This window comes from Natrix helvetica (genome assembly GCF_964273705.1).
Source record: "Natrix helvetica genome assembly, chromosome: 1".
Taxonomy (NCBI): domain Eukaryota; kingdom Metazoa; phylum Chordata; class Lepidosauria; order Squamata; family Natricidae; genus Natrix; species Natrix helvetica.
In genome coordinates this window covers 300382590-300410392 of record NC_138548.1, presented here as the reverse complement: position 1 = coordinate 300410392, position 27803 = coordinate 300382590, and the positions used below count along the sequence as shown (strand labels likewise).

General features: G+C 38.6%; 1 protein-coding gene across 2 annotated transcripts; it reads right to left on the bottom strand.

Annotated features, from left to right (window-relative positions):
- Positions 1-65: 65 nt before the first annotated feature.
- On the bottom strand, positions 66-25959 carry POC1A (POC1 centriolar protein A). 2 transcript variants are annotated; one of them, XM_081957562.1, is made up of 13 exons: positions 25801-25937; positions 23690-23799; positions 23188-23272; positions 22415-22586; positions 21332-21511; positions 20180-20287; positions 16438-16553; positions 15147-15280; positions 12309-12377; positions 10400-10558; positions 7495-7554; positions 6083-6238; positions 66-1234 (listed from the first exon to the last, which is right to left on the bottom strand). In XM_081957562.1, the coding sequence occupies exons 2-13, from the start codon at positions 23690-23692 to the stop codon at positions 1136-1138; spliced, it is 1341 nt and encodes a 446-aa protein (XP_081813688.1). In that variant the 5' UTR covers positions 23693-23799; positions 25801-25937; the 3' UTR covers positions 66-1135. The 2 variants fall into 2 exon arrangements, with proteins under 2 accessions (XP_081813688.1, XP_081813687.1); XM_081957561.1 differs by lacking the exon at positions 23690-23799 and having other exon boundaries at positions 25801-25959.
- Between the last annotated feature and the right edge of the window lie 1844 nt (positions 25960-27803).

Below are 27803 nucleotides of genomic sequence, written 5' to 3'. Positions count from 1 at the left end.
TTCTTATGATGAAGGCGAGAAGTCATTTCTTTATACATTTCTTTTTATTAATTCTTATTTTTTTCTTTTCTATTTCTCTTATTTATTTTTTCTGTACCTTCTTTTTCTTTTCTTATTTTAGTTTCTACTAGCAGTTTCTATATTCTTACCGGTATATTTTAAAAACAACACATTAATGAATGTTTTGGGGAAAAGTAATTACAAGTACCATTTGTAAATAATAGAAGTACGGCATAGGCAGTTATGGCAAACAAAGTCTATGACTAGGAACAAGCGTACAGATCTGAAACAGACAATAGAGAAAATTTACTAAAGGTTCTGAGGTCTGATTAGCAGAAAAATAATGTTCAAATTAACATTAAAATACAATAGCAGTGTACTCTTTTCTTTTCAGAGAAACGTAATATCAGATATATATATGAATCAGCATGGTGTATTCATTTAGAAGTGGGACAGGATCAGGAAGATCCAAGTTCAGAACCACCCCCAGCCACAGAAGCTCAGTGGAGGACTTTAAACATTTCTCAGCCCAACCTACCCCAGTTTTCTTATTTTGGGAATAAAAAGAAGTGGTGGATGGGACACTCCAATAAATAAAACACCTAGAATTCCTGGGAGAAAAAGCAAACAGAGAGAAAGGCAGGTAAAAACCATAGATCTCTCTATGTAAATAATATTTCAGATATTCTTCTGTCATTTGAGATTCAAGCAGAATCTCCCCAAGGCACCAATCATGGGGTTTTTAATTTTTTTTTGAACTTTATGCAGCACATTTACAATTGAGACATCTTCTATTTTTTTAATGAAAAACTCCCATTCATATGCATGAATGCACCCACGCACAATATTTCAACAAGTCTAATTCAAGTTCGAAAAAATCGGTTTCAAAATAAGAATATCCATTTCTGCTTTCATTTCATTTTTGTTTAGATTTGAAATACTTTCGCTAAATAAACCTTGGACATCAGAACAGTAAAGCCAAGCAACACATCTGGCCATTTTTAATAAGAAAGGAAAGTTTAATCTTAACCAAAATGTATTTACAAACATTATTAGCTATACAGTTTATTCTAATAAAATAAATTTCACTTTAAAACCATTCATACAAAATGTCTTCATCAGTTTTGAGGGAGAATCAGGTAGTTTTTCTCTGAGTAATTTTTTGTTGATTCTCAAGACACTCCTTCAGTTTGTCTTCTGTTAATGTCAATCTTTGTTCTAGAATGGACACAGTCTGCAAAATGAGAAAGATAATGACAGAATGTGCTATGGGGTTAGCATAACACAACAATTCTATGTAACTACTTAGAACAAGTCAGATTCATGTGAGAATTACATCTGAGTAAATATCTGTAATATTAGGCTATGCTGCCCCATCTTATTTAAGGATACCATGGGCTGTTTTTCTAAGAAAGGAGTGCAATAGACTAAATTACTAAAAGCAAAAAATTCAACAAAAGTCATGCAGAAAAAAACATTTTGCCACATTATATATCAAATTTCTCTATAATTTAATGGGAAATTATTATCCAAAGTAGAAAAGTATATCATTTGTTAAATAATTCATTACTATTAATCTTAACCTTTGGGAAAGCTAACATGAAAAGAAAATATAGTCTTAATTCCACATTAAGGCCCAGCAAGCAGGAAGGATGGAGAATTGTCCTTTTTCCAATTTTGCTTCTCCTATTAATTGATCTTACAGCCTCAGGAAGAACAAGCTTGTTCTTTTATATATTTGTTTTGCTTCTCCAGTGTAGGTATTAAAACATTAAACAATATTGGACCCAACCCCAATCTAAAAGAACTCTCTGCTCATTAAGTATAGGGAGAGACCCTTTTAGAAATTTAGTGACTTCCTTTGCAATTTAAGAGCTTTCTTGAAGCAGGAGAAGAATGGGGACACATCCCTTCGGCCGATTTGCTCACACAGAGAGGGACTCCTAAGGGTGCCGTCCACTAGGCTGTGCCAGCGGGCGACGCCCAGGGGAAGGGCCTTCTCTGTGATGGGCCCGACCCTCTGGAATGACCTTCCACCTGATATTAGAACAACCACGGACCTCCGCTCCTTCCGTAAGAAGCTCAAAACCCACCTGTTTAATCTAGCCGGCTTGACTTAATTCCAGCTCTCCCACCTCAGTCTGTATTTTTAAATTTCACGGGTTGGTCTTAGGCTAAGTTTTTAATTTTTACAAATTTATACAGGGGTTTAAAGTTTAATCCGATTTTAACTATATTTATGATTATTTGTATGGTTTTTAATCTGGTACCTGTACACCGCCCCGAGTCCCTTCGGGGAGAGGGGGCGGTCTAGAAATCAAATTAAATAAATAAATAAATAAATAAAAATATTGTAAATTAAACTTTACTGTCATCCCCACAAGTATAAGTGACTGGCTGACACCAAAGACAGCAGTAACATACATTCAAGATCACGGTGGTAGAGCAATAATTTGTATGTCTGCAATGAAGTATCTAATGAGAGAAAATGTGTTGTTGCTTGCAAAGAAATATCAGAAATAATTCCATTTTGAAGCTATAGACAAGATATATTTTTTTTGCTGACCACAGAAAATTATGAGAAGATTAGTGGATTAATTTCTGCGTCTTTTTTTGTCTCTGTGTGCCTGCCTTCGAGTTAGTTTTTTTTTACTCCTGGCAACTGCCCGTATAAGTTTCTGCAATTTTCTTGGCAAGATTTTCAGAATTGGCTTGCCCCTATCTGCTTTCCGGGGCTCAGAGAATGACTGGTCAAGATCACCCAGTTGACTTTGTGCCTATGGCAGAATTAGAACTCATGGTTTCCCAACTTCTAGTCTGATCCTTAACCGCTAGACAAAATTGGCTCACTTTGCAAAAGTCTAGCACATAATAAAGCCAGGCTCATATATATTACTAGGAAAACTAGATTATCATTTTTCATTAGATACCAAATTATTACACTCTTAGCAATTTACAGCATCTGCTAGAATATCTTACTGTCATGAAGGCAAAATAATAATGGGAGTAAGTTTCCTATTACTTACATGTTGAGTATCTGCTGCTACAAGAACGCCATAAATCCCTACAGGTAATCCTCAATTTACAACAATTGGCACTGGAATTTTGATAACTAAGCAATGCAATTGTTAAGTGGTTATCACGTGGAGACCCAATTTTATGACCATTCTTGCTAGAATTATTAAACAAATCACATGATTGCTAAGTGAATCCCATAGTTATTAAGCAAATCTTCAAGTCCACTGCAACAAATTAACTTTTCTTGTCAGAAGCTGGCTGAGACGGTTGCAAATAGCCGTCTTGTAATTGCAACCTGCTGCAATGATCATAAATGTGAGGAGTATGACAAGTCCCAGGATTGCATTCATGCGACTGCGGGATGATGCAATGGTTATAAATTCGAGGAAGGATCATAAGTCATTTTTTCTGACTCCATCGTAACCTCAAACCATTGTTCAAAGAACATTTGTAAGTTGATGACTAGCTGTAGTAGGGAAATGGACCAGGTACAGTTTGGGAAAATACTATGCAACCAGGTTTGCTGAATAATGCAGAGTTTTACACAATGGGATTAAGCAATCTGGTAATGGTTCGATTCATTTCCTTAATCTCTTTTAAGCCTTATGACTGGTTAAAAAAAACACCACCTATTTAAAATGATTGTGGCTATATGGTTCAGACAGATTAGAAAGAGGAGTGACGCTGCTTCAGTGTGATGTGGTATGTGTTTAGATCCCTCTGCTGTTCATCCTAGGGTACTAATACAAGAAGTGCTAATAGTACGATATAGCTCTTGCTTGACACACCTTCAAATTCATTGAAACAAAGCTTTTCTTCCGGCATTTGTCACCATGGAAGAACAATATAGAAAAAACTCTTACCCAACCCAAAATATCTTAAAGATTGGGGCCATCAAGCGTAATGAAGCAAAGTTTTCAAGTCAAAAATCATTTTAAAGCTACTAAGCATGGTGCAGATTATTATTTTTTTAAATATTGCAGATAATAAACATTACATACAATAAACACAAAAGTAAAGTATTTTTGTGTACATGAATAAAAGGACTACATAAAACAATCAGAATATCATTTCTCCATTACCATCAGTATTTTTACAACTTTTTTTTTCAGGATGGCATTTACATATGTCCAGTAATATTCAAAAGTCCCCTGGATTATACCTAACCACATCCAAAGCAGGCAGATAGCCATTCTTAATGTCACTGTCCTGGCTGAACTAAAAGCTTCTCCATCCCTAGGCCATGTGGCTCTGGGCCAAAAACAGGCACCATTCATTGCAGCCATTCTGAAAATAGCATCCGTTTTTGGATGCAGCTATGAATCCAGGGATGCCAAGGCACATAGAGGCCTATCCTCCTTCCCTCACACAAGGGAACTCTTCTAAAGATAAATGTGCATTTAATGACAGGGGTTGGGTAGGACGCAGTGGTGGGTTTCAAAATTTTTTAGAACCTCTTCTGTAGGTGTGGCCTGCTTTGTGGGAGTGACTTGCCAGCCATGTGACTGGGTGGGAGTGGCTTGGCAGTCATGTGACTAGGTGGGCATGGCCAACATAAAATGTAGTGAAACTCACTTAACAACGCTCTTGCTTAGCAACCAAAATGTTGGATCAGAAACTCTGGCAATTGAAGCACGCAAGTCTTAAATCTGTCAAGTTACAAGACCCTAGCACCCTTAACCCTTTAGAAAAATAACCCCCAGGGGTGTTCAAACTTGGCAGCTTTAAGACTTGTGGACTTCAACTCCCAGAATTCCTCCTCCAGTCATGTTGGCTCAGGAACTCTGGCATTGAAGCACGCAAGTCTTAAAGCTGTCAAGTTACAAGACCCTTGCACCCCTAAGCCTTTAGAAAAATAATCCCCAGGGGTGTTCAAATCTGACAGCTTTAAGACTTTAAGTTTTAGATAGGACTCTTAGAAGCGGGCGGGGCGATTGGTGAGCCAGCCAATCAGTGAGTGATGGGCGGGGCAAGTGTGGTGCGGATGGGTGGGGGGAGGGAGCTGGAACCGGTTCTAAACGGCAGGGTAGATTTGTGGAACCTCTTCTATAGAAGAGGTTAGAACTGGCAGGAACCCACCCCTGGTAGGATGCCATAGGGCCGAGTGGAGTGGGAAGTACGTAGGTCCACGTCTTGCAGGAACCCTCAAGGGCAGGAAGCAGAGCACAGAGTGCTTCAGGGGTGGCGAAAGCCCAGGACAGGCAGGCCTGGGCCTGTGCTAGCTGTCCCATGGCCCGCCCCATCCCTGAGGCACCCCATGCTTTCCTTAATGACCAGCACGGTTACTTAATAACCACACTGGGAAGGGGAGGGACTGCTCAAAACAGCGAATGCAGCCCAGAAATAAAACATCGCATTGCACTGGGTCTATAGCAATGTCGAACATGAGTGGAATGTGAAAAAGCAAGGACATTAGCCTGGCAACCAAATACAGGTTAGTCCGCTCTTCTATTGTGTCCCCCATAGCTATCTATGGTTGCAAAAGCTGGGCCTTAAAAAAGCAAGACAGGAAGAAAATTGACTCATTTGAGCTGTGGTGCTAGAGAAGGGTCCCGCCTATTCCTTGGACAGCAAAGGTGACTAACAAACAAGAACTGGGCATGACACTAGCAGGCAAAATCATGACACTGCATCTCACTTACTTTGGCCATGTCATGCGGGGGAATTCACTGGAAAAAGCAGTTATGTTTGGAAAAGTTAGGGGTAAAAGGAAACCAGGCCACCATGGGTCACAGTGGTTGGATACTAGTATCAAAGCTGACACCAGCCAGACCAGGAAGTTGCTAGCTATAAATTATGCACACAAGCTCATTCGCAACTTACAGGCAAAGAAAGAAAAAATGCTGTGAATCAGGAAAATTCTGCTTTGCCTTCCCTCACTAATCCATTACAATGCAAGGCAAGTATACAAGCATTTTCTGTTTACGACTTAATTTTCACATGTAGTTACCCAGAAGTTTCCTCATCATATTCCTCACACTGATTCTTCCATAACAGCATGATTCCATTGTTATAAAACTATTTATATTATGACACTTCATCAAAATGCCAAAGTCTTTCCTACCTGAGTGAGAACATCCAACTGTCCCACGATGTGCTGGAGAGTACTGGTAAGCCCAATTTCATCAATCTGAACTTGCTGTCTTTGGGCTAATTCTGCCGTTCCGGCTTCTTGAGTTTTTGGTCTAACTGGGAAATCTCCAGAATCTATTCCCAGTTGCTGGAGTATGAGAGACGCAATGAAGGTAATGAAACAAAAGACCTGTCACTGTCATAACATACACATTTAAATTGGCAAAAACATGTGCATAGAAGCTTAGGGCACAGAAGAACAGGTGCCTAAACCAAAGAGTTGTGCCGATGTTGCCTTCAACCCCCATGGTTGGGGAACAAAGATTTGAAGAAGGAAGCTGTTTTTGTTACAGATCTTTTGCTTCTTGTTGCTGGAGGAAGATGGTGGCAGTTATTACCTGCAACTCATGCTGGGGACTGCCAGGAATTGAAACAGCCAAAACCTGGAGCAAAATCAATGGCAGAAAGCTTGCAAGCCGGCAGGCAGGCAGGCAAGTGACTGCTGTGGCACGAGTGTGTTGCGGGTGTGCCAAAAGTGGAAAGACATGCAAGTGGCTGCTGCAGTCAGGCAAAAGGGCAGTCAGATGGGGAGGGAGGAATGGTGTGCAGGAAAGTGGCAAAAGCAGGAGCAACTTACTGGGATGACTTAAAGTGACTTAAAACCTTCACTCTGGTTTCCCAATTGACTTACTTGTGGAAAGCCAACAGGGAAGGTTGCAAATTGCAATGAGGTGACCATGGGATGTTGCAAGTGTAAGTGGTGCAAGTTAATTGCCAAGCACCTGCTGGACAACTCAAACTTCAAGGTCTGGTTTTAAGTACCACACATTTAGCACCATCCTAAATTCAGTCACTAAACAAGTGATCAGTAACTGAGGATAATCTGTATACAAATATGAGAAATATGTCTTATCGGTTTGAGGGTGAGCTTTCATCCGTATTCTGATGATAACCAGCTATGTATCTCCACCCTTGATGGGACATGAGATCCAGTAGAGGAAGGAAAATTCACATAGGTTTGTTTTTCACTTTGGGCATATCCCCAGAGAGAAAATAATGAAAAGGAAGGAAGGAAGGAAGGAAGGAAGGAAGGAAGGAAGGAAGGAAGGAAGGAAGGAAGGAAGGAAGGAAGGAAGGAAGGAAGGAGAGAGAGGGAGAGGGAAGGAGGGAGAGAGGGAGAGGGAGAAATTATAAACTGGATTAAGTTAAATTAAATTTAGTTTTGTCCTGGCCCTGACCATGTTCGGTGGTCCAAAGAATGTATGTGGCTCTCATCTAATAAAAGAAGATCCATTTACTCTTAAAATATTGTATTGTAAATATTTTTAATTTTATAAAATACTTTTAAAACATATTATAAACAAACAATAGTCTCCTGATAACTATAGTTTCAATTTGACTTACCTTTTCATGTCTGTAATTTCCAGGTTTTTGTTGCTCACTGTAGCCCGTATCCATTGGTTTCTGCAATCAAACATTTGATAAGAATTTGTGTTATTCTACATGCTTGCAATTTCACTGTAAGCATCCAGATATTCAATCTGCTTTCCCCAAATCTCAAGTCCTATACCATCCCTTACTTTAACAAATCAATTAAAGAATATCATCTGGCAGGCCTGCCTGGTGTAACATCATCTCCCACCCCCCCAGGTCAAACTGGCTCTGACCCTAATGGACTTTTCCAAGACCCTGAAGACATCACTGTGTTCTCAAGCATGGGGGTCAAAGTTAAATGCTGTACTGATGGTTGTTTGGGTGTCAGCTATTTATTTTGTCTTCTTGTTGGCTTAGTTATTAGCCACCCAGAGTCACTTTGATGAGATGAACAATCATTTAAGTCCTGACTGGTCTTTTCCTCTGTTTATAGTGCAGTCGTTTTGATAAGCTATTGTTTGTTTGTTTTATCAAGAGCCCTGATTTTAAATAACCCGTACTGGACTCCCGTTGTCTCCTCTGGATCTCTTCAAACCAAAGCCTCTCCAACTTCATACTTCAAATTCACTGAAGGAAATTGATGTCTTTAGATCTTCAATCAAGGAAATGTTTACACTTGCATAACAGCAAAGTGGCTGTTTGGCCATAAAATTATTCTTCAGATGCACTTTTTGAGCTCCACAGTTGATATAAAAAAATCTACATATGAACTATTTGGAAGAGAAACTATGCAATTATACTGGTGAAGAGATGACACTTATTTTAGTTCATTGTTCCAGTTCAAAATTTATTCAGCACAATGAAATGTTTAATACTAATAGTAGATGGAATCAAAGCCAGAAAAATATTAAATGGAAAGATAGGGAAATGGGTGTTAGTTCAATTATCAGCCACTATTAATCCTTATTGTTTATAATATCTACTAAAGTATTGGAATTGAAACAGTTGGAATAAAAAACAGTCTTTATTTGAAATTTTTATTATATATCCATCACCGAATAGTCTTGTTAATTAAGTTGGCCAAATTAGACAAAACAATGTATCTACAAATAATGTTAAAAGCATCAATGCATTGAGAACTGAAGAAGACGTGTTCTTTACAAAAGCATAAATTCAACAATAATCTTATAAAACAATTTCTAATGATTTTATTCATTTATTAAATTTGTTTGCCACTCAGCTCACCAAAAGGTGGCTCTTTTATCCAATATTAAAATATTTCACATATTTTCTTCACTGTAACATACAAGAAGTCTACAAAATCTATCTGCTAGGCATTAAATCCATTTATTGTAGTATCAAGACCCAGGAGGTGCACCTTTTCTCTCAGGTAGAAAGCTGACAGGTAAATGAAGAATGGAGTCAAAGCATCTTTGGTAACTTCAGATTCAAATATTCTTTACTCTTTGCCTTTGAATGTTTCATATAGTTTCACATTCTAAAATTATTAACCTGCCCTATCAATTATTTTTATTATTTTACACACTGCATTGTTATTTTTTAAAACCTATCTGTAAACTAATGATAATTATCAGGGACAAATAATTATGTGTGAAAAGCTAAGTAAGGGATATGTTTTTTTAAAAAAAGCTGAAAGTACAGAGCACCTATGTTCTATGTTGACATTTCTTTCAAATAGATCTAAGAATTAGATCACTGTAATATGGTTTCATGGTTCCCAATGGCAGTGTATCACAATAAGAAAAATCAGCATGTTTCGAGAATCAGATTGCTAAACACGTCTTCTCAGTTCTATCCACTAACGCATGAGTTTTTTTCTGCTACTTTTAGTGTTTTCCTTGTAATAACAGCATCCATCTATTTTAACTCAAATAAAATTTCTAAAGCTGTACAGCAGTTAAAAACTTTCAGTTATCAAAATCAATCCACTTCTATTTCAAATACTCCTGATCTTTCAGAGGATGAATTATCATCACTTCTGACAGATTATCAGCAAATATATGGAAAAAGCAAACACGATGAGAGTCGATATAATGTAACACATTGGTTATAGTGTTAAATTAAGATTGGAAGAATCTGACTTCAGTTGCTCTTCAAACAAAGACCTTGCTAAGTTTATTTTTTTTTAAAAAATAGGCCAATTGCGTTTTCTCAGGCCAGCCCACCTCCTGGTTGAATTACAGGTAATCCTTGATTTATTCATTTAGTTCAAAGTTAAAACCATTTGTTTAGTTCAAAACTACAATGAAAAAAGTGACCTATGACCATTTTTCAGAGTTACAACCCTTGCACGATCTCCATGGACATGCGATCAAAATTTGGGCTCTTGGCAACTGATTCATATTTATTACAGTTGCAGCATCCTGAGGTCATGCAATCTCCTTTTGCAACTTTCTGACAAGCAAAGTCAATGAGGAAGGCAGATTCACTTAACAACCATGTGGCTAACTTAACAATTGCAGCGATTCACGTAACTGCAGTGATTCACTTAACAAGAAATACCGTAAAATAGTAACAATTTACTCAACAAGCGTCTCATCAACAGAAATGTTGGACTCAATGATGGTTGTAAGCCGAGCACTGCCTGTACTGAATTAAATAAATATAGGAATCTTATTATCTCAGTTCAGTGTAGTGATTAAGGCATCAGGCTAGAAACGAGGAGACCATGAGTTCTAGTTCTGCATTAGGCACAAGGCCAGCTGGGTGATCTTGGTCCAGTCACTCTGTCTCAGCCCGAGAAAGGAGCTAATGACAAACCATTTCTGAAAAACCTTGCCAGGGACTTGTTCAGAAAGATTCTGAAAATTGCACACCACTGAACAGAAGGGGAAAAAAATATGTAAGAATGCAGAATATACTGTTGTGTCAAACCAGAAGAGAAAAATCTAGAATACCAATTCCATCAACTTACCATACCGTTAAAACAGTCATTCATATGCATAACGGAGTTCTGTGTTTTCAGATTATTACCATAATCACCAGCATTTGCATTTGCATTCATAGTATATTTCTGGGTTTGTACTGTATCACCATAATCAGCAGCATCAAAGTTTGTCTTCCAAACCATTACCTACAAAAGTAAAATTGTAAACATAATCAGACTGGGGATTATAGGACTAACTTTCCCAGAAAGGGGAGTGAACTAATTAGTCCACTTTTCACTCACTTTAAAAATTATAATTCAAGTTTTTACAGAAATGGATTTAAAAGATTATCAAACTGATTCCAATCTGATATCCTAAATGAATTTGATATTAAGAGTCTCTTCAATATTATATTAAAAACCATGGTAGATGTGTAATTGCTATTTTTTTAAATCTCAAAGTACTTTTCTGCCTCATTCTTAGTCCCTGCTTCTCCCCACTTGTTAAGAGTGCTAATTTAGTTTTTAACAAGCATAATTAAGTTCAAGGGCTTATCTGTGCCCTCCCCATACAAGACAACATTTCTTTGAGAATATCTAGAAATGCAGACTACTGCTCATCCGCATTCTCAAAGGAAAAACTGCAGGGTGTGCAAAGCCCAAAGTCACTAGAATTAGAAGGCAAAATCTTCCAAATACTGGCTGTTTGGGATTTCTGCTTTTTCTATGTAAAAATAACACCACATAAGTACTTAAGAGATTAATCTTGTTTTAGGTGATGCCCTAAAATAACAAACATATCATAAGAAATAATGGGAAACTCAATGCTTCCATCATAAAGACAGAAATAGTTCACCTTACATTTTCTGTGCTGAGGTAACAAATTATTTTTGAGAGTTGAGGACTTGGAATAAACTGATAGCCATGAGGCTTGGAGCAGAAGGCCAGGCATAGCATCAAAATGATGGAATTTGTAGGCCTGGCGTACTACTTTAAGGCGTCATCGCTATCAGCAATTCCAGTTTTCTCTTAATATGATTAAATAATTTTTATTTAGGAAGTTTCAAACGTAATGGGGGGAAAGCACACAGATTTAATTCATTTTTATATCTGCCACATAAAGTATGTAAATATTTTAAAGGCACACAAAGCAAATATACTGTACTTAATATATACAATGTAAAAAGAAAAATAAATCCTTTGATTTCATTTCCATTTCTTTGTCCCATTTGAAAATTCAGAATGCAACCTGGAGTTTACATGTTATTCGTGCGCACAATAACATCACACCACTGATACACAAAAGAGCAGAGAGAAAATACTAAACATTGTTGTTGCTGCTGCTGCTGCTGTTATTTAAGCTAATAAAACATTCATTTCATCATATGTGAACTTTCTTCCCAAGAAAGCCCAGAACCACTAATAATAAAAGGAGGAGCTTTAACACTGACATTTCTAAACCATCAATGGTTAAAGACAAGACCTCCCTTTCCATGTGTCTACTCCACAGAATTCCCAACTCTTTTGAATCCATGGGCACATCTTCTAATTTCAGAGTAGGGCACAAATGCTCACAAGCACTGGTTGATGAATGGAGGGCTTTCTTGCCAATTCACAAAATAATTGTCACAGCAGGTATAATCTGTTACAAAACAGCAGATGATTGGGCTATTCCCTGATGCGCTCTCTAAGAGAGTTACTGAAGGCACAATTAGATTGCTGAGCATGAAACCTCTGTTTGCAACTCCCAAAGCCAAATGCATCTTTTCCTGGGGTTCAGTGAGCACAGCACAACTGCTTCAAGGAACTGAAATTAGGGCACTATATAAGCACACTCACGCATTCCAAAGCACCTTTTTGCCTTGGAATCAAACAGCTTGTGAGCACACACTTGTGAGCACACTCTATTTCTGCCGTAAAGGTATATTTGCTACAGGGTTATTTACAAAAGCAGTACCTGCTCATCAAAGCCTCCAGACGCAAACAAATCTCCTGTTCTTGAAAAAGAAACACAGGAAGCTGGTCCCTATAAAGTTAAAATAACAACCGTTTAGTATAGATTGGAAGTACTAAATATCCATGTGAAAGCCTTACGCGGATAGCATATTTTCCCTATTACAATACCCACACCAAGCTATTTGAACAACGATATTGGTTTTGATTGGATCGATATAGAAACTGTGCATATAAATAATATGTACAAAATAGTGCTGTTTTCATTAATGGTAGTCTACATTGTATTCTTTTTAATTTTATCTTATAAATTGCCTTGAGATCATTTTGTTTTGAAAATTTGGCATTTTAATGAAAATAGATGAATACAATTGTGCTTGATTTTCTCCAGGAAGTCTTTAGTGTTCCTAGATCACTCTTCTTTCTAAGTCCTACACAACAGTAGCAACCATCCCACTGAACAGCAGTAATTTCTCTAGTAGATGATAGATGACTGATACATGAATCATGAAGCATGTTTTCCCTACCAATCACGTATCAACAATGGATCTACGCATTCATTTCAAGCCTTGTTTATGGGAAAAGTACTCCATAAATGAAGATACTGTACTTAAAATGCAGTCAGAATATATCAAATTGTGTAGCTGTAAATGTCAGCAATTAAACTCCATCTCCCTAACAAGCTTTCTGGTTTGAAAAGTAAGCACCATTATAATTAAAGACAGCAATGTAAACTTAGCAGTATTCTCTATGTAATCAACTGGCAACTGATTCCGGTACAGAAATGTATTACGTCAAAGTACATTTAAGACATGTTGGGCTTTTCCTGTGACTAAGTGTCCCAGAGAAGTAATCAACTGTTAGATTATAAACCATATTTGAGCCAAGCAATGTCTTTTGTACGAACATGCAAAGTGACATAAACATGTAACAAGGTCTTAATCCAACTGACTAATATAATTTGCAGAGTTCACATTTAATTATTAATCCTTGAATCTTTAAACCTACTTTATCTATTGTTAGTATAATAGATTTAGCTACAGTTCATGCATTAGAAAGATGACATTTAGTAAATTATACTGCACAAAATCAGCAGTACAAAAACATACCCCCAAGTCTTTCTAGCATATTCCTACTAACAACATGGAGAATTTGCTAAAGTCAACTATAATGCAGACGATAGATTACCAAGTACACAGGAATGAAAACTGGGAGAACAGGCAGTCTCAGAAATGTTAGATTCAAGTATCATAGATAAAAATGTACAACTTTAATCAACATTAAATCAATGGTTAATTAGAGCTTATAGATAAAAAAAGACTGCATTCTATCATTAACAGAGCCTCCATAGAATGATAGGATCTGTGGCAAAGATCCACACTATGCTTTTTTCAAAGAATTATCCCCTCCAAAACTCAAACAACCCCCCTCCCCCAAATAAGGACATGCCTTATCTTTGTGAACATGGATATAAACTGGGAAGTGCATGTTCTGTTGAAATCCCATGTAAATCCCATTGGTACCTAGCTGCATCTGTGCCTTTTAACTGTTTTTGTGCAATAGTGCTACAGGGAAAAGCAATGAATTCTTTTACTTGTTGGTTATTTATACTTCTCCATTTTGTTTCATAGAGATGTGGAGAGCCAAATACTGGTTCTTTGTTGGCTTGGCAGAAGGAGCTCATGCACATTTAGGACAAAATGCTTAAAAGAATATCTTTCAACCTTTCTATTGTGATCAAACCTCTGTTCAAACTGTAGGGGATGGAAACGTGAAGAGGGATAGGACATATGGCCAGGCACACATTTTGCTTCCTGACAGCCTGCAGCAGTGTGGCTGCATATTGCAATGTGTTATACGTGCAGCTCCTTTCAAAAACTCTTCTGCAACGTCACTTAATACAAAATGTATCTGCAGAGTTATTGACTAGAATCAACTGGAGTAGGCATAGCACCTATAAAACTGGTTACTGGTACATTTCTGTGCACAATTCTAAGTACTGATTATTATACCGATGAAATCCTAAAGAGTTTGGAAATATACTCCGCAAAAGGTATCACAACATATCACATCAGCCTTTCTTGTTCCTTTACCAAAGCCTCACATTCTCAAATTACTGCCTCACAATGGTCCCTTCATGAAATACTGCCACTACACACACACACCCTGCAAAGTTTGCCTGGTATCAATTTTTATATTTTTTGATGCCCAGCAATTAATTTTTATAGTCATGTTCCCCAACATATTTAACCTGTTTTAGATAGGGTTTAATGGGTTTTGCGCTTTTTAAAGCTCTACTGAATCTTTAGTTACTGGGTTTTAATCGCATTTTTATTATTTTATTCTATCTGATTTTATTAGAATTTTAACGTATGATCTTTTGTGAGCCTTGAAGTTAAAAAAGAGTGATCTTTTTAGAATGTCGTATGCTATTAATCAAACTGCTACACGAGATTTTTTTTAAATGGTTCTTGGGAAAATCTGTAATTCTGAGGAAATGTTGGAGCATTAAACAAAAAACAAAAAAACTTAAAATCAATTGATTTTCAGTTCAAACATAAACACACCAAACTATGCCTTAAAAAACAGTTGATTTCCTATGACTTTAGAACTGGAGCGTTGAGATTGTTCAATATGTGATCTCCGTGTGTTTCAGAAATGTCCCATCTGAAAATTGTGCATTTTTGTAATGACATCTATATAACTGAACCTCTGCAGATATGTAAAAGGTATAAATGAATTCATGTGTAAGTTATATTGCAACAACTTCTGCTAGAGAATTGTTTATATAGTTATTGCATTCACATATGCAATCTATTACTTCCGAACCAACTCTCCTTACCTGATGACCATGTAAGGTATACAATAGCCTGCCTTCTAATAAATCCAATATTTTTAGTGTTGAATCATTAGAAGCAGTAATGAGGTAGTTTCCAGAGCAGTGAAAGGAGAGGCAATTCACTGAAGCACTATGAACTGTGAAAAAAGAAAAAGAAATATTTGCATGTTACATACAAAAAAAGGTAAAGGAGTCCCTGCAGATTTTACTCCAATAGTCATTGCCGACCATAGGTATGGTGCAATGAGCAGTCCCGAGAAATACAAAGTTAAACACTGCAGCAAAGTTTGCTAGAGAAGCTGGGTCCAAAAAGGACACCGCCAAGGCAATGCGGCACTGGGTGCAAAAGGCAAACCGTTGGTGTAGGGAACTGGGAGAGAAGGCAGCTGGGCAAACTAATACTTACTGGTGCTTTTTAAGGTTTCCCAGAGTTGGCAAGCAGTGGCACAGCTGTGCAATTCTGGGGCTACTTGTTTCCCCATTTGCCATCCCACAAAGCAGACTGCAGGGCCCAAAGGACAGAGAGTGAGAGGGGAGATAGGAGCGGTGGGGGAGTTGGAATCAGTCCCTTACCTTATTGGGACTCGGGCCAGGAAGGACTGAACCTGGAATAACTTGGATTGGGGTAATTACTCCCCAATTAATGACTACAACTCAATTAACGACTACAACAGGGAAAACTGGGATTGGCATCATAAGTCAATGAGATCAAGCAATGCCTTGCTTTGTGACCCTACCGACTTACAATGGAAATTCTAGTCCCAATTGTGGCTGTTAAATTGAGGACTACCTGTAGTAATCTGTAGTTTCATTGTGAAATAAACATGTACACTAAAGATATAGGTAATAACGCTACTTTTCAAATATTTAACTGCTTAAAAGTTAACAGCACCATCCATACCTAATAGTACGATCAGAAAGGAATTGGGGGCTGCATTGCTTAAAAATATATTTTTTTATATAAAAATGATGTCCGCCTACTGCTTAGCCTTCAAAACAAAGTTCTTCATGCAATCAAATATGAAGTCCTTTCAAATGTTCATTAGGAAAAATATCAAAGAAGCATGTTTTTTTTCATTATTGGGAGTTTATTGTTCTCTGAAACTCTTACAATAAACTGAGCAAATATTCTTGCTAACTGGTCACATGGGTTATGTTGCTTCCATAACTACAATTTAATGCATGAATTAAAATGGACCGAGTTTACAGAAAACACTAAGCTGGACCCAATCAAATCACATTATGATGTGCAGCAGACAGCACAGCCAGTCTTAACAGTGCACAGGTTACTTACCTTGATAATGTTGCAGCAGCCTGTTCATCCTAACGTCCCATACTTTCACTGTGTTGTCAGTGCCAGCTGAAGCAATGGATGTACCACTGGGATGAAAGTCCACATGTGGGACAAACCTGCAATGATTAAAAATGAGGGAAAAGTTCTAAACCAAAAATGAAAAAAAGTTGCTCAAGTGTTGTCTTAAAAGTTACATGGTTGCTCTGTTTCCTATAGTTTTTTTAAAAAGTGCTGCTTGACTAGTGAATAATTTTTAAACTTTCCCGGTAAAGCAAAGCCATCAAGGAATTATCCCACTAAAAATATGTATGTGACAGTACACGCCTTACCCCTTTAGAAGTAGAGAATCTACGGAAAGGGTCATAACATTTTTGTTTCTCCATTTTCAGATGTGAGAAACTTCCGTTGGTTGATGTGATCTCCTTGAAGGGAGGCATGAGCAATACTCATCCCAAGGAGGCATTGCCTTCTTGCAGCAGAGTAAAGGTACATCACCACAATAGGCATGCAGCTTCTTTACTTCATAAAGTAAAGTCTTGAGGGACCGCTTTGGGAGGAGTTTGACTCGGTTGCCATCGAGGATTTGGACAGGTTGCGTGGACGTCTGCGACCCACCACATGTTTATTGGACCCGTGTCCCTCCTGGCTTGTACTGGCATCCTGGGAGGTTACGCGCGACTGGCTCCTGGGCCTGGTGAACGCCTCGTTGGGTGAGGGGTCCCTACCGGCCGCCTTGAAAGAGGCGGTGGTGAGGCCCCTGCTCAAGAAGCCTTCCCTGGACCCAACGGACCTAGTCAATTATCGTCCAGTCTCCAACCTTCCTTTTTTAGCGAAGGTTGTAGAGAGTGTGGTGGTACAGCAGTTCCCTCGTCACCTGGAGGAAAATGATTATCTAGACCCGCGCCAGTCCGGCTTCCGACCCGGGCACAGCACGGAGACGGCCTTGGTCGCATTGGTTGATGATCTCTGGAGGGCCAGAGATAGGGGTTGTTCCTCTATCCTGGTCCTATTAGATCTCTCGGCGGCGTTCGATACCATCAACCATGGTATCCTGTTGCACCGGCTAGAGGGGCTGGGAGTCAGGGGCACCGTTTTACGGTGGTTTGGCTCCTACCTCTCTGATCGGACGCAACGTGTGTTGGCAGGGGAGCAGAGTTCGACCCGGAGGCCACTCACATGTGGAGTGCCACAGGGATCGGTGCTCTCGCCTCTCCTGTTCAACACATATATGAAACCGCTGGGCGAGATCATCCGTGGTTTTGGGGTGGGATATCATCTGTATGCTGATGATACTCAGCTATACATTTCCACCCCGAACCACCCCAATGAGGCCGTCGAAATGATGTCCCAGTGTCTGGAGGCCGTACGGGTCTGGATGGATGGCAACCGACTAAAACTCAACCCTTCCAAGACGGAGTGGCTGTGGCTTCCGGCCTCCCGGTTCAACGAGGTGCTTCCATCTCTGGCCATTGGGGGCGTCCAACTAGCCCCCATGGAACAGGTGCGCAATTTGGGCGTCCTCCTAGATGCCCGGCTGTCCATGGATGACCATGTAACAGCCGTGGCAAGGGGGGCGTTCCATCAGGTCCGCCTGATGCGCCAATTGCGCCCCTTATTGGACCGGGATGCCCTACGCACAGTCACCCATGCGCTAGTGACGTCTCGCCTGGATTACTGCAATGCTCTCTACATGGGGCTTCCCTTGAGATGCACTCGGAGACTACAGTTGGTCCAGAACGCGGCCGCGCGGGTGATTATGGGGAGGACTAGATACTCCCCTGTAACACCTCTCCTGCGCGAGCTGCACTGGCTTCCTGTGGTCTACCGAGTGCGTTTCAAGGTTTTGATTATGATCTTTAAAGCGCTTCATGGCACAGGGCCTAGTTACATGCAGGATCGCATCCTGCCCCACACATCCCTACGACCAATTCGCTCACACAGAGAGGGACTTCTCCGGGTGCCGTCCGCCAAACAGTGCCGGGGGGCGACACCCAGGAGCAGAGCCTTCTCTGTGATGGGCCCAGCCCTGTGGAATGACCTCCCCCGTGACATCAGGATTACTTCCGATCTCCGCTCCTTCCGTGTACAGCTGAAGACCCACCTCTTTCAATTATCTGGCCTGGCTCAATCGTAATTTCTCTTATTCCTCCTAACTGTTTTTTAAATTGTCTTTTAAACGTTAAATTTTTAATTGCATATTGGGTTCTTACAATTGGGGTATTTTAATGTTGATTTTTAACTGTCTATATGATGTAATTTGTTACCTCCTCCGTGTCCGTGTCCGTGTATGTGTATGTGTGTTTTGTATGTATGTCTATGTGCTTTTATACATCCTCTATGTTTTATATGCTCCATTGTACGCCGCCCCGAGTCCTACTTGGAAAGGGAGCGGCTAATAAATTCAAACTTATTATTATTATTATTATAAGGCTCAATGCAAGGGGATAGCTAAACCAAGGTCCAGCACTTAGTTCATACATGTTTAGCTTTGCTTCCCATTTAGAACTGCAAAAGAGCCTCATGGTTACATGGTGCTCTCTACCTACCCTACGTATTTTCATTAGAAACCTAAACAAGAGTTAACTAGAAAGTCAGGTGTTTGATCAGGTCACTGCAATAGCTGTAATGTTGAGTCTTATATAACCACAATGATTCTAACAACTGTAGAAGTAACTCCCATTTCATGGGAGCGTTAGGACAAACTGAATCCCCGAATCAATGATCTGCACGAAGTCTAGTAACTTTCACTGAGGACAGAAGCAAGGATCACCCTAAGTTATGGGTTTAGCTGGGTTTGACAGAATCTTGTGTGATTACGTGAGGTTATACATATTTTAAATCAAATAAGCACTTTTATGGTTGTACAAGACTCCATTTTTTTCATGAATGAAGACAAATATGTGTCCCAGGATAATGTTGCAGGATCCAATCTGGGTTGGTCACCTGGACCAGAGGTTAAGTCTTCTGAACTTTCGAACTAGTGCTGGAGACAATCCTCAGGGGACCTCTCTCTAGCAGAATCTGTTAGCAGAATTCTCTTAGGGAAGCTCCCTGAGGATGGGCTCCAGCATGAGTTCAAAAGCTCGGAAGACTAAACCTCTGGTCCAGGTGACCGACCCAGATTGGCTCCTACTACAGTATTTGCATAAACTCCCTGAAATTTAGATGTAACTCTATGAAAACAGCTTGGAATAAAGGGTACTTCTATGAGCAGTCTTCAGTGAAATTCTCTCAATAAATGCTAACTCTAATTATAAACTTTATATTCAGCATTCTATAAATCACAGAAAATTATTCCATACTCTTTGAGAAGCTTTTCTAGTCACTTTCTTATTTCAGCTCACTGATCTTTTGGATTAATTGTACCTCTTCCAAGCTACCTTTATTATCTTTATCCCCAAGTGCCTTTTATGTCACTCAACAGTTTGAAAGGGCTAGGGAGAACCAGGGTTTTCATCAAGTGTGGGTGGAAGAAAAAGCCCAGCAGTTCCAGATTGTAGAAATTGTTAGAAGTTAACTTAAGTAATAATGCTTGTGGGCCACTGCTTTGGTTTTTAATATAGCAAAGTACATAAAATTCATTACAAAAACACCACTTTTAAAACATAATAATTAATTGTTAAACTGGTATGTTGCCTGACTTAAATAAATGGTACAGCATTCTTATTTTTTTAAGAGATATTTCTTTATAGGCTTAAAAAAAATATAAGACAAGCCCCAATGAACGATAACTGATACTTGCCCACCATGCTCACAAAAAGAATGTATACATTCTCGGCTTGCTTTATCCCAAAGTTTGACTGTTTTGTCATCACTGGATGATACAATCAATCTTCCATCAGGAGAAAATCTGCAGCAAAGACATTTGTTGAAGCGGATTTAATAATAGCCAATGGAAATTATATCTGAGTTATTCTCAAGAGGAAAATTACTAGAACAGTGGCAATATTACCTGGTTATAAGGGGCTCTGTGAACCATTCAGTGATGTTTCACAAGCAACAAAAGGCCCCATACAAGACCACTGCTTAAAACAATGAGGTATTGGACCCTCTCCAAAGTTCACTGTGACCACTTTGAAGGCCTTCCCACATAGTTGGAGAACTCCCATATACATGCACCAAAAGCGGGGCTGTTACAGTTCTAATAGTTAATGAGACTGTTTTAAATCAGAGAACCATTTTTTTCCTGTTCCTTCTCTGGCAAGCTATTATTTTACCTATTCTATAACCAGAACAATGGAGTTCTATGTTTTTTTGACCGCTCTTAATATATCAAAAAATAATAATATACATTCTCAATCAGAGCTTTTATTTTTGTAAAAATGTTCCCATTTCTCCTGTATGATCTAAAATTCTAAGAATTAAAAGGAGAAGAAAACAAGTTAGCAGTGACATTTTCTTCATACCTATTTCGAAATAAAACCTATTAAGTTTGATAGTATTTAGCTTCAGTTAAAGCTTTTTTAAAGGCCTTCAGAAAAAAGTGTATTATATTATACAATACAATACAATAGCAGAGTTGGAAGGGACCTGGGAGGTCTTCTAGTCCAACCCCGTCAAGGCAGGAAATCCTATACCGTTCCAAGCAAATGGCTATCCAACATCTTCTTAAAGACTTCCTGCCCTCACATCTTTTCTGTCTCCCCTTAGTCTATATATTAGAGGAAAATCTAAATCCTCAGCAACTTGAACACAGCTGTTGTCATATACCCTATACATCAGGGATGTCAAACTCGCATAATCACAGCAGTGTGACCTGACATATCGCGACCTTTTTCCAATGTGCTAACTGGCCATGGGTATGGCCAGCGCATGACGCATCTGGCCCGTGGATCGTGAGTTTGACAGCCCTGCTATACATGATCACAAAATCATTAAAAAAAAAAAGACTTACTTAGCACAACGAACCCAGTTTATGTGCTGATTCAGGGAAAATAAGAATTTTTGTCTGTGGACAGCCCATACTTTGATTGTTTTGTCATCAGAGGCTGTAACCAATGACTGGCCGTCGTTAGAAAAGTGAACGCTTCTGACTGTTGCTGTATGAGCCTTGAACGACGTCGATTCTCCCTTGCTTAGTTTAGGGAAACAAACACAAAAAAATTATGCTAACTTCTAAATCATTCAGCATTTGTACACATTTGTTTTAATGTACACATTTGCATTAACAGAAATTTGTTGAATTTAGATTTATCCAGTACAGCAAACCAAATATGGATGGATGGATAGATGGATAGATGGATAGATGGATGGATGGAAGAAAGGAAGGAAGGAAGGAAGGGGAGGGAGGGAGGGAGGGAGGGAGGGAGAAAGAAAGAAAGAAAGAAAGAAAGAAAGAAAGAAAGAAAGAAAGAAAGAAAGTTCTTTTTCAATAAATAGAATAAGTGATTAGTTTAATAGTTGTGCAAAATAATCAATTAATACTTGGAGTAATAAAACAGAGACCTACTAAAACTGAAGCAACAAAGAAAAGTAGAACATCATGTTAAGCATTTTCATATACAAAGAAAAAAGACATATGAACAAGAGCAAATTGAAAACTGAAAAACTCTGTATTCAAATGAGAAAAAATCACAATCAGGAACATATAATTTCATCTCAGAAAAATAATATTTCGGTATTTATTGTGTGTCCCATAGCCAACTATTATTTAGCCAACTTTTATTTATTTATTTATTTATTCCAAACACAGGTACCAAGTTGCCAGCTCAGTGTATACTGAAGTAGATTTTCATGTAATAAATAATGTATTTATCTTCTTACCATAGTTACAAACAGCAAACAACACATAAAAATTTCTAGTTCAGCATACACTTGAAAAAGTGACTGCTGTAGATCTTTTTTAAAAAATCTTAAAAATTCATCCTATCTTTCCAGGTTGCATCATGGATTAGAGGACATAAATGAATATTTTTCTATTTAAGTAAGGATAGGAATCTAGAAAGAAAAGGTAACCAGTAAAATTTATTATACTTACACACTTGGAACCCATAAACGAACTGTTTTATCTCTAGAACCGGAAGCAATCAGATGGCCAGATGGTGAAAAATTAACAGACATTACTGCATCTTTGTGACCCACAAAGCGATAGGCCCTCATCTGAGGTTTCATACTCCAGATCATCAAACAAGAATCCATAGAGCCACTTACTATATGAAATTTTAAAAAATATGTTAATTATATTTGTAAATGACTAGAAATAAATCAACTATTTTACAAAGACAGTGGAAAAAATGAGTTGCCAGTTTTATCAAGCTATCCGTTCAAGAGATTTTCCTAATGTACTTCTGGTTTCTTCTTAGAAGTAGACAAAAAACAGAATGAAGAATGAAAAGCCACTGTGTCATTCCAAGTGAAACTAGGTGGGCGCAGCTCCATTTGCGCAAGCGGCACATGTGTGTCACCTGCCGCTTCTGCTGCCTGATTCTGAATGGGCTGCAACCCAGTAATGGGCCATGGCCGGAGGCTGGGAACCCCTAAACTAGGAGGCACCTCCAATTTACCCTTTATTAAAATCAGAATAATCTGTAATATCGTTTCAGTTTTCTGAAACATGACTTTGTGCCTAAGCTTAACATATTTGCAGACTGCTCTCCTCCCTTAAAGTTAAATGAAATGTTTGTGTGTGTGTGTGTGTGTGTGTGTGTGTGTGTGTGTGTTCGTGTGTGTTTGTGTAAGTAATCTGGAGACATCATTATGCTTATTGTAGGAATTAAATCTGAATAAAATGGTGCTCAGAGAGTAACTTACCTAGCTGTTTCTTATTTAGACTGAAATCCACACTAGTTATTGCATCCCGGTGGCCTTTGAAATTCCTCTCCAAAGTCGGGTCTTCCTATATAAATGTTATATTGAAACAAATGTTATTTAACAAGAATGCAAACATATTCATAAATGTTCATGTATCTTATGATGGGAAATGCAGGGGGGGGAACACATGCCAAGAATCAAATTCTGTATTCTGAAGTACTAAACTGTTTTGTATTCTTAATTTAATAAGTTATGTTCATTGAGTTTTAACTGTATTTTGCTCTGATGAAAATTAAATCAACTACTTCAGATTCAGGTTTAGAAAACAATGTTGATTTTGCCCCACAACTAATGGAGCAGAGCATTAAATACTTGACAATCCTTCTTAGGAAACGACAAGAGATGCTATAATTTAGAATTTTAGAAAATACATAGACATTGCTCTAAACATATAGTACAAAACATTGTGGTCTCTTCATGGCTCAAAAAAACCCCAACCTACCATATTTAAATATTTGTTTAATGTGATTAATTAACCCAATTCAGAATTTAGCTTTCCTTCCACAGAATCAATATCAGATATTTATAGACGGATGCCGTTAAAATCATTGTCTGAATATAAGAGAGAAAAATAACAAATATCTGTTAGTTTTGAAGTTCATTTGGATTCTCCAATCATACTAGTCTGTTGAACAAATTACAATGTTTGAGTTCAGATTTTGACTCCAAGCATAATATGGGCACAACGATAACTAGGATTGTATACTACATTAAGGAAAGAGTTAAAATGAATAGCTTCTATGAAGATCTTTGTCATCATATATAAAGTAGTTATATTTTAGTTTCTAGGTAGCTTGTTCTTTAACCATTTTGAGAATGGTTCAGTATCAAAGAACAGAAACTCTTTGAAGCTTAAAGCAGTGTAAATAAGGTGTCTTAGCAATTATGATCATGATTTATTGTACATAAATCTACAATAAAATCTACAATAAAATCTAAAGCAAATTGATGGGGATAATTTATGATTCAGGTATAGATAATTGCCCAACATTGGAAAAACTAGATGCCCTAACAATTGACATGAGAATTAAGAAGATATCTTCAATTGCCACTTTAGAAAAAAAAATCACAATAAAAATATGGAGACATCAAAGGCAGGAATCACAATGTTATCAAATTTGGATGTATTTAGAGTTTACCTCAATAACAATAGACTATAATATGGCACTACTTTACATACAGGTAGACCTTGACTACAACGGTTCATTTAGTGACCTTTCAAAGTTACAGCACTGAAAAAAATGACTTATGACCATTTTTCACACTTATGACCATTGTAACATCCCTATAGTCATGTAATCAAAATTCAGACACTGGCAACTGACTCATATTTATGACGCTTGCAGTGTCCCAGGGTCATATGGTCCCCTTTTGCAACTTTCTGACAGGCAATGTCAACAGAGAATGCAGATTCACTTAACAACCATGTTACTAACTTAACAAATGCAACGATTCACTTAACAACTGTGGCCAAAAACAGCCATAAAATGGGACAAATTCACATAACAAATTTTTACAAACAGAAATTTTGGTCTCAATTGTGACCATAACATGAGGACTACCTATATATGGTAAATGTGTATGTACCATCCTGCTTCTTTGTTTTACATTTTAAATTTTTTTTTGGGGGGGGGGGTTGCATTTTTGCATATCATTTTTCTTTATACAGCTTGGAGTTATGTTAATTTAATTACGGTACTTGATAATGTTTATCATATTTCAATAGAAAAAGGGGAAAACATCTATGATTCAGAAAATATTTTTTCATATAATCTGCATCCATTTTTTGACAACTGTCACTATTCTACCTGAGTAGCCTCCTGATATTTATTCCTCCCTCCAGGGATGTAGGAGAAAAGAAGGGAAGGGCTTGTTACATTTTTAATATTGATAAAGATGCATAGAAATAGAGGAAGACAAATCTAGCAGAGGGATTTGTTAAAGACAAAATCTTCACTCCCTGCACCCACATAGTTGTTACTAATAAAAAGAGGGGGGGAGCGTCCTTCCAGGCATAGGACAGGTGGGCTCAACAAGGGGGTGGACTAGAAGACCTCCAAAGATACTTTCCAACTCTGTTATTCTGGTATTCGGCAAGCAAGCACAGCTAAGCTAACTTAAATCCTCCAGAGCCTTAGAAGATGGTAAAGCAAAGGGGAGGGGGCTTTCCGCCCAGAGCCTTTTCCTCTCTTCCTAGGCTGAGTCTCTCCTAGTTTGGAGGAAATTTAGTCGTTAACAGTCAGCGGGATCCAGATTGATGTGGCGCAACTTCAGGATCATCGTCCCCCCCCCCCCTTTCTGCGCCGAGGCAGCAGCCCACGATTGGGGGCTGAGACAGCCTAATTTGGCTCCAATCAGCGGCCCAAGCGCGAGTTCTGCTTCTGGCAGATCGGCGCGCCTGGCGCTCTCTGCAGATTTGCTGCCTCCGGTCGGCCCCACTTCGATTTTCCCACCGGCTCTCCCCCATATATCAAGTGCAGCCCCGCTTTCTCCCTGCCAGCGCGGTGGAGCCAACTCCGACATCGCTTCGGCGTCCCTCAGCATTGCCCTTACCAGGCAAGGGAAGGCCATGGCGCCCCAAGAGCCGCAGCGGAACCAAGGGCCGCCCCGACTGTTGCCGCCGGAGGGATTCAGTTTGCCCGCTCCTCCGACCGCCTTAGTAACGGCGTTCCTGCCTTAAAGGGGAAGGCGGCGTGGAAAGGGGAGGGGGGAAAAACTCTCCGCCGACGCAAAAGCGACCAACTCGGAAGCAGCGCTTTAATATTGGTCAGAGCCAGGGGGAAATTAATTCCCACTCGGTTTCTAGAACAGGAAGGAAGGGAGACATTTTTCGGAAATAGAAAGATATATAGAAAGATATTAAGGTGACCAACTTTTTTACAGTGAAAGGGAGGACAAAACACGTTTTATTGTCCAAAATGCTAAGGTGACCAACTTTTTTACAATGAAAAGGAGGACAAATAAATTGGAAAAAATATATCGTAAAGAAAAGAAATATTTTATTCATTGCAACAATAATACACTAAAATATGATATATGCATAATAAAAACATTGGCAACATTTTATATTGTAATTATGCTTACATGCCTGTTAATTATTATTTAAATGAGTACTTTTCTATTGAATTAATATTTTTTGTCAATGTACCTCTCCTGCGCGAGCTGCACTGGCTACCTGTGGTTTTTCGGGTGCGTTTCAAGGTGCTGATTACCATCTTTAAAGCGCTCCATGGCACGGGACCTAGTTACTTGCGGGATCGCATCCTCCCACATACATCCCTGCGGCCAATTCGCTCACACAGAGAGAGACTTCTCCTGGTGCCGTCCACTAGGCAATGCCAACGGGCGACACCAAGGAGTAGGGCCTTCTCTGTGATGGGCCCAACCCTCTGGAATGACCTCCCCCCCCCCCCGACATTAGAACCACTACTGACCTCCGCTCCTTCCGGCAAAAATTGAAGACTCACCTGTTCCGATTAGCAGGCCTGGCATAATTACAACTATCCCTCCTGGCAAATGTACTATTAACTGGTTATTTTAGGGGTATTGTTTTTAATTTATTGTGTGTGTTTTAGGGGTTTAAAAACCTATATTTATATATACTGCTTTGTACAGTTCTTTTAATTCCATTTTTAACCTCCTCCATTCCAACTGTACATATTCAATTTTTATTGTATTTTGATATATTTTGCATGGACTGTACACCGCCCCGAGTCCCTTTTGGGAGAGGGGGCGGTCTAGAAGCATGAATAATAAATAAATAAATAAATAAATAAATAAATAAATAAATAAAATCATCTTCTAACAATATATTGGAAATATCTGAACAAGAAATATCCTTCATATTGAATTTTACGGCAAGTGCTGCAGCTAGAGTATCAACATTCAATCTCGATTTCTCACTTGTCCAAAAATCATTGGCAATTGAAAAAAACTCTTTCAACTGAATGTTCTAGGGCAGCACAACATAAATTGAACAAGTATAAATAAATGTTTACATGGAATATGTTCATTTTTGAAATGGCTGAAAATATCCACCCATCTTTTATCAATTTCAACATGTTGATTTTCCCATTGTATTAATTTTTCAGAATTTAAATATACATTCATTCTTCTAATTTCTTCAAAGAGACAATTGTCGTCTATTTTAATGTCTAGCATTTCTTTAGATAAAAATTCAACACAAGATTCAATATCTGTTCAATATACTTGTGATGAAGTAAAAAAAACACCATTAAAAACTGTTTAATAAAATACGTCACATAAAACGCAACAGATTAGCCTTCAAATATCAAAAAGGAGGACATGTAGGAGGACACTTTTCGAGGGAGGACAGAACTTACAAAAGAAGGACTGTCCTCCCTAAAGGAGGACGGTTGGTCACCTTAAGATATAGAAAGAGCAACAAAGATGATTAGGGGACTGGAGACTAAAACATGAAGAACGGTTGCAGGAATTGGGTATGTCTAGTTTAATGAAAAGAAGGACTAGGGGAGACATGATAGCAGTGTTCCAATATCTCAGGGGTTGCCACAAAGAAGAGGGAGTCAAACTAT

Excerpts from the sequence above, each read along its gene's own strand:
- POC1A (XM_081957561.1), bottom strand. Across the intron at positions 7,555-10,399 it reads ATGACTGTTTTAACGGTATG|AAACCAATGGATACGGGCTA; the intron begins GTAAGTTGATGG and ends GTTTGATTGCAG. Across the intron at positions 1,235-6,082 it reads AGTTGGATGTTCTCACTCAG|ACTGTGTCCATTCTAGAACA; the intron begins GTAGGAAAGACT and ends CTCATTTTGCAG.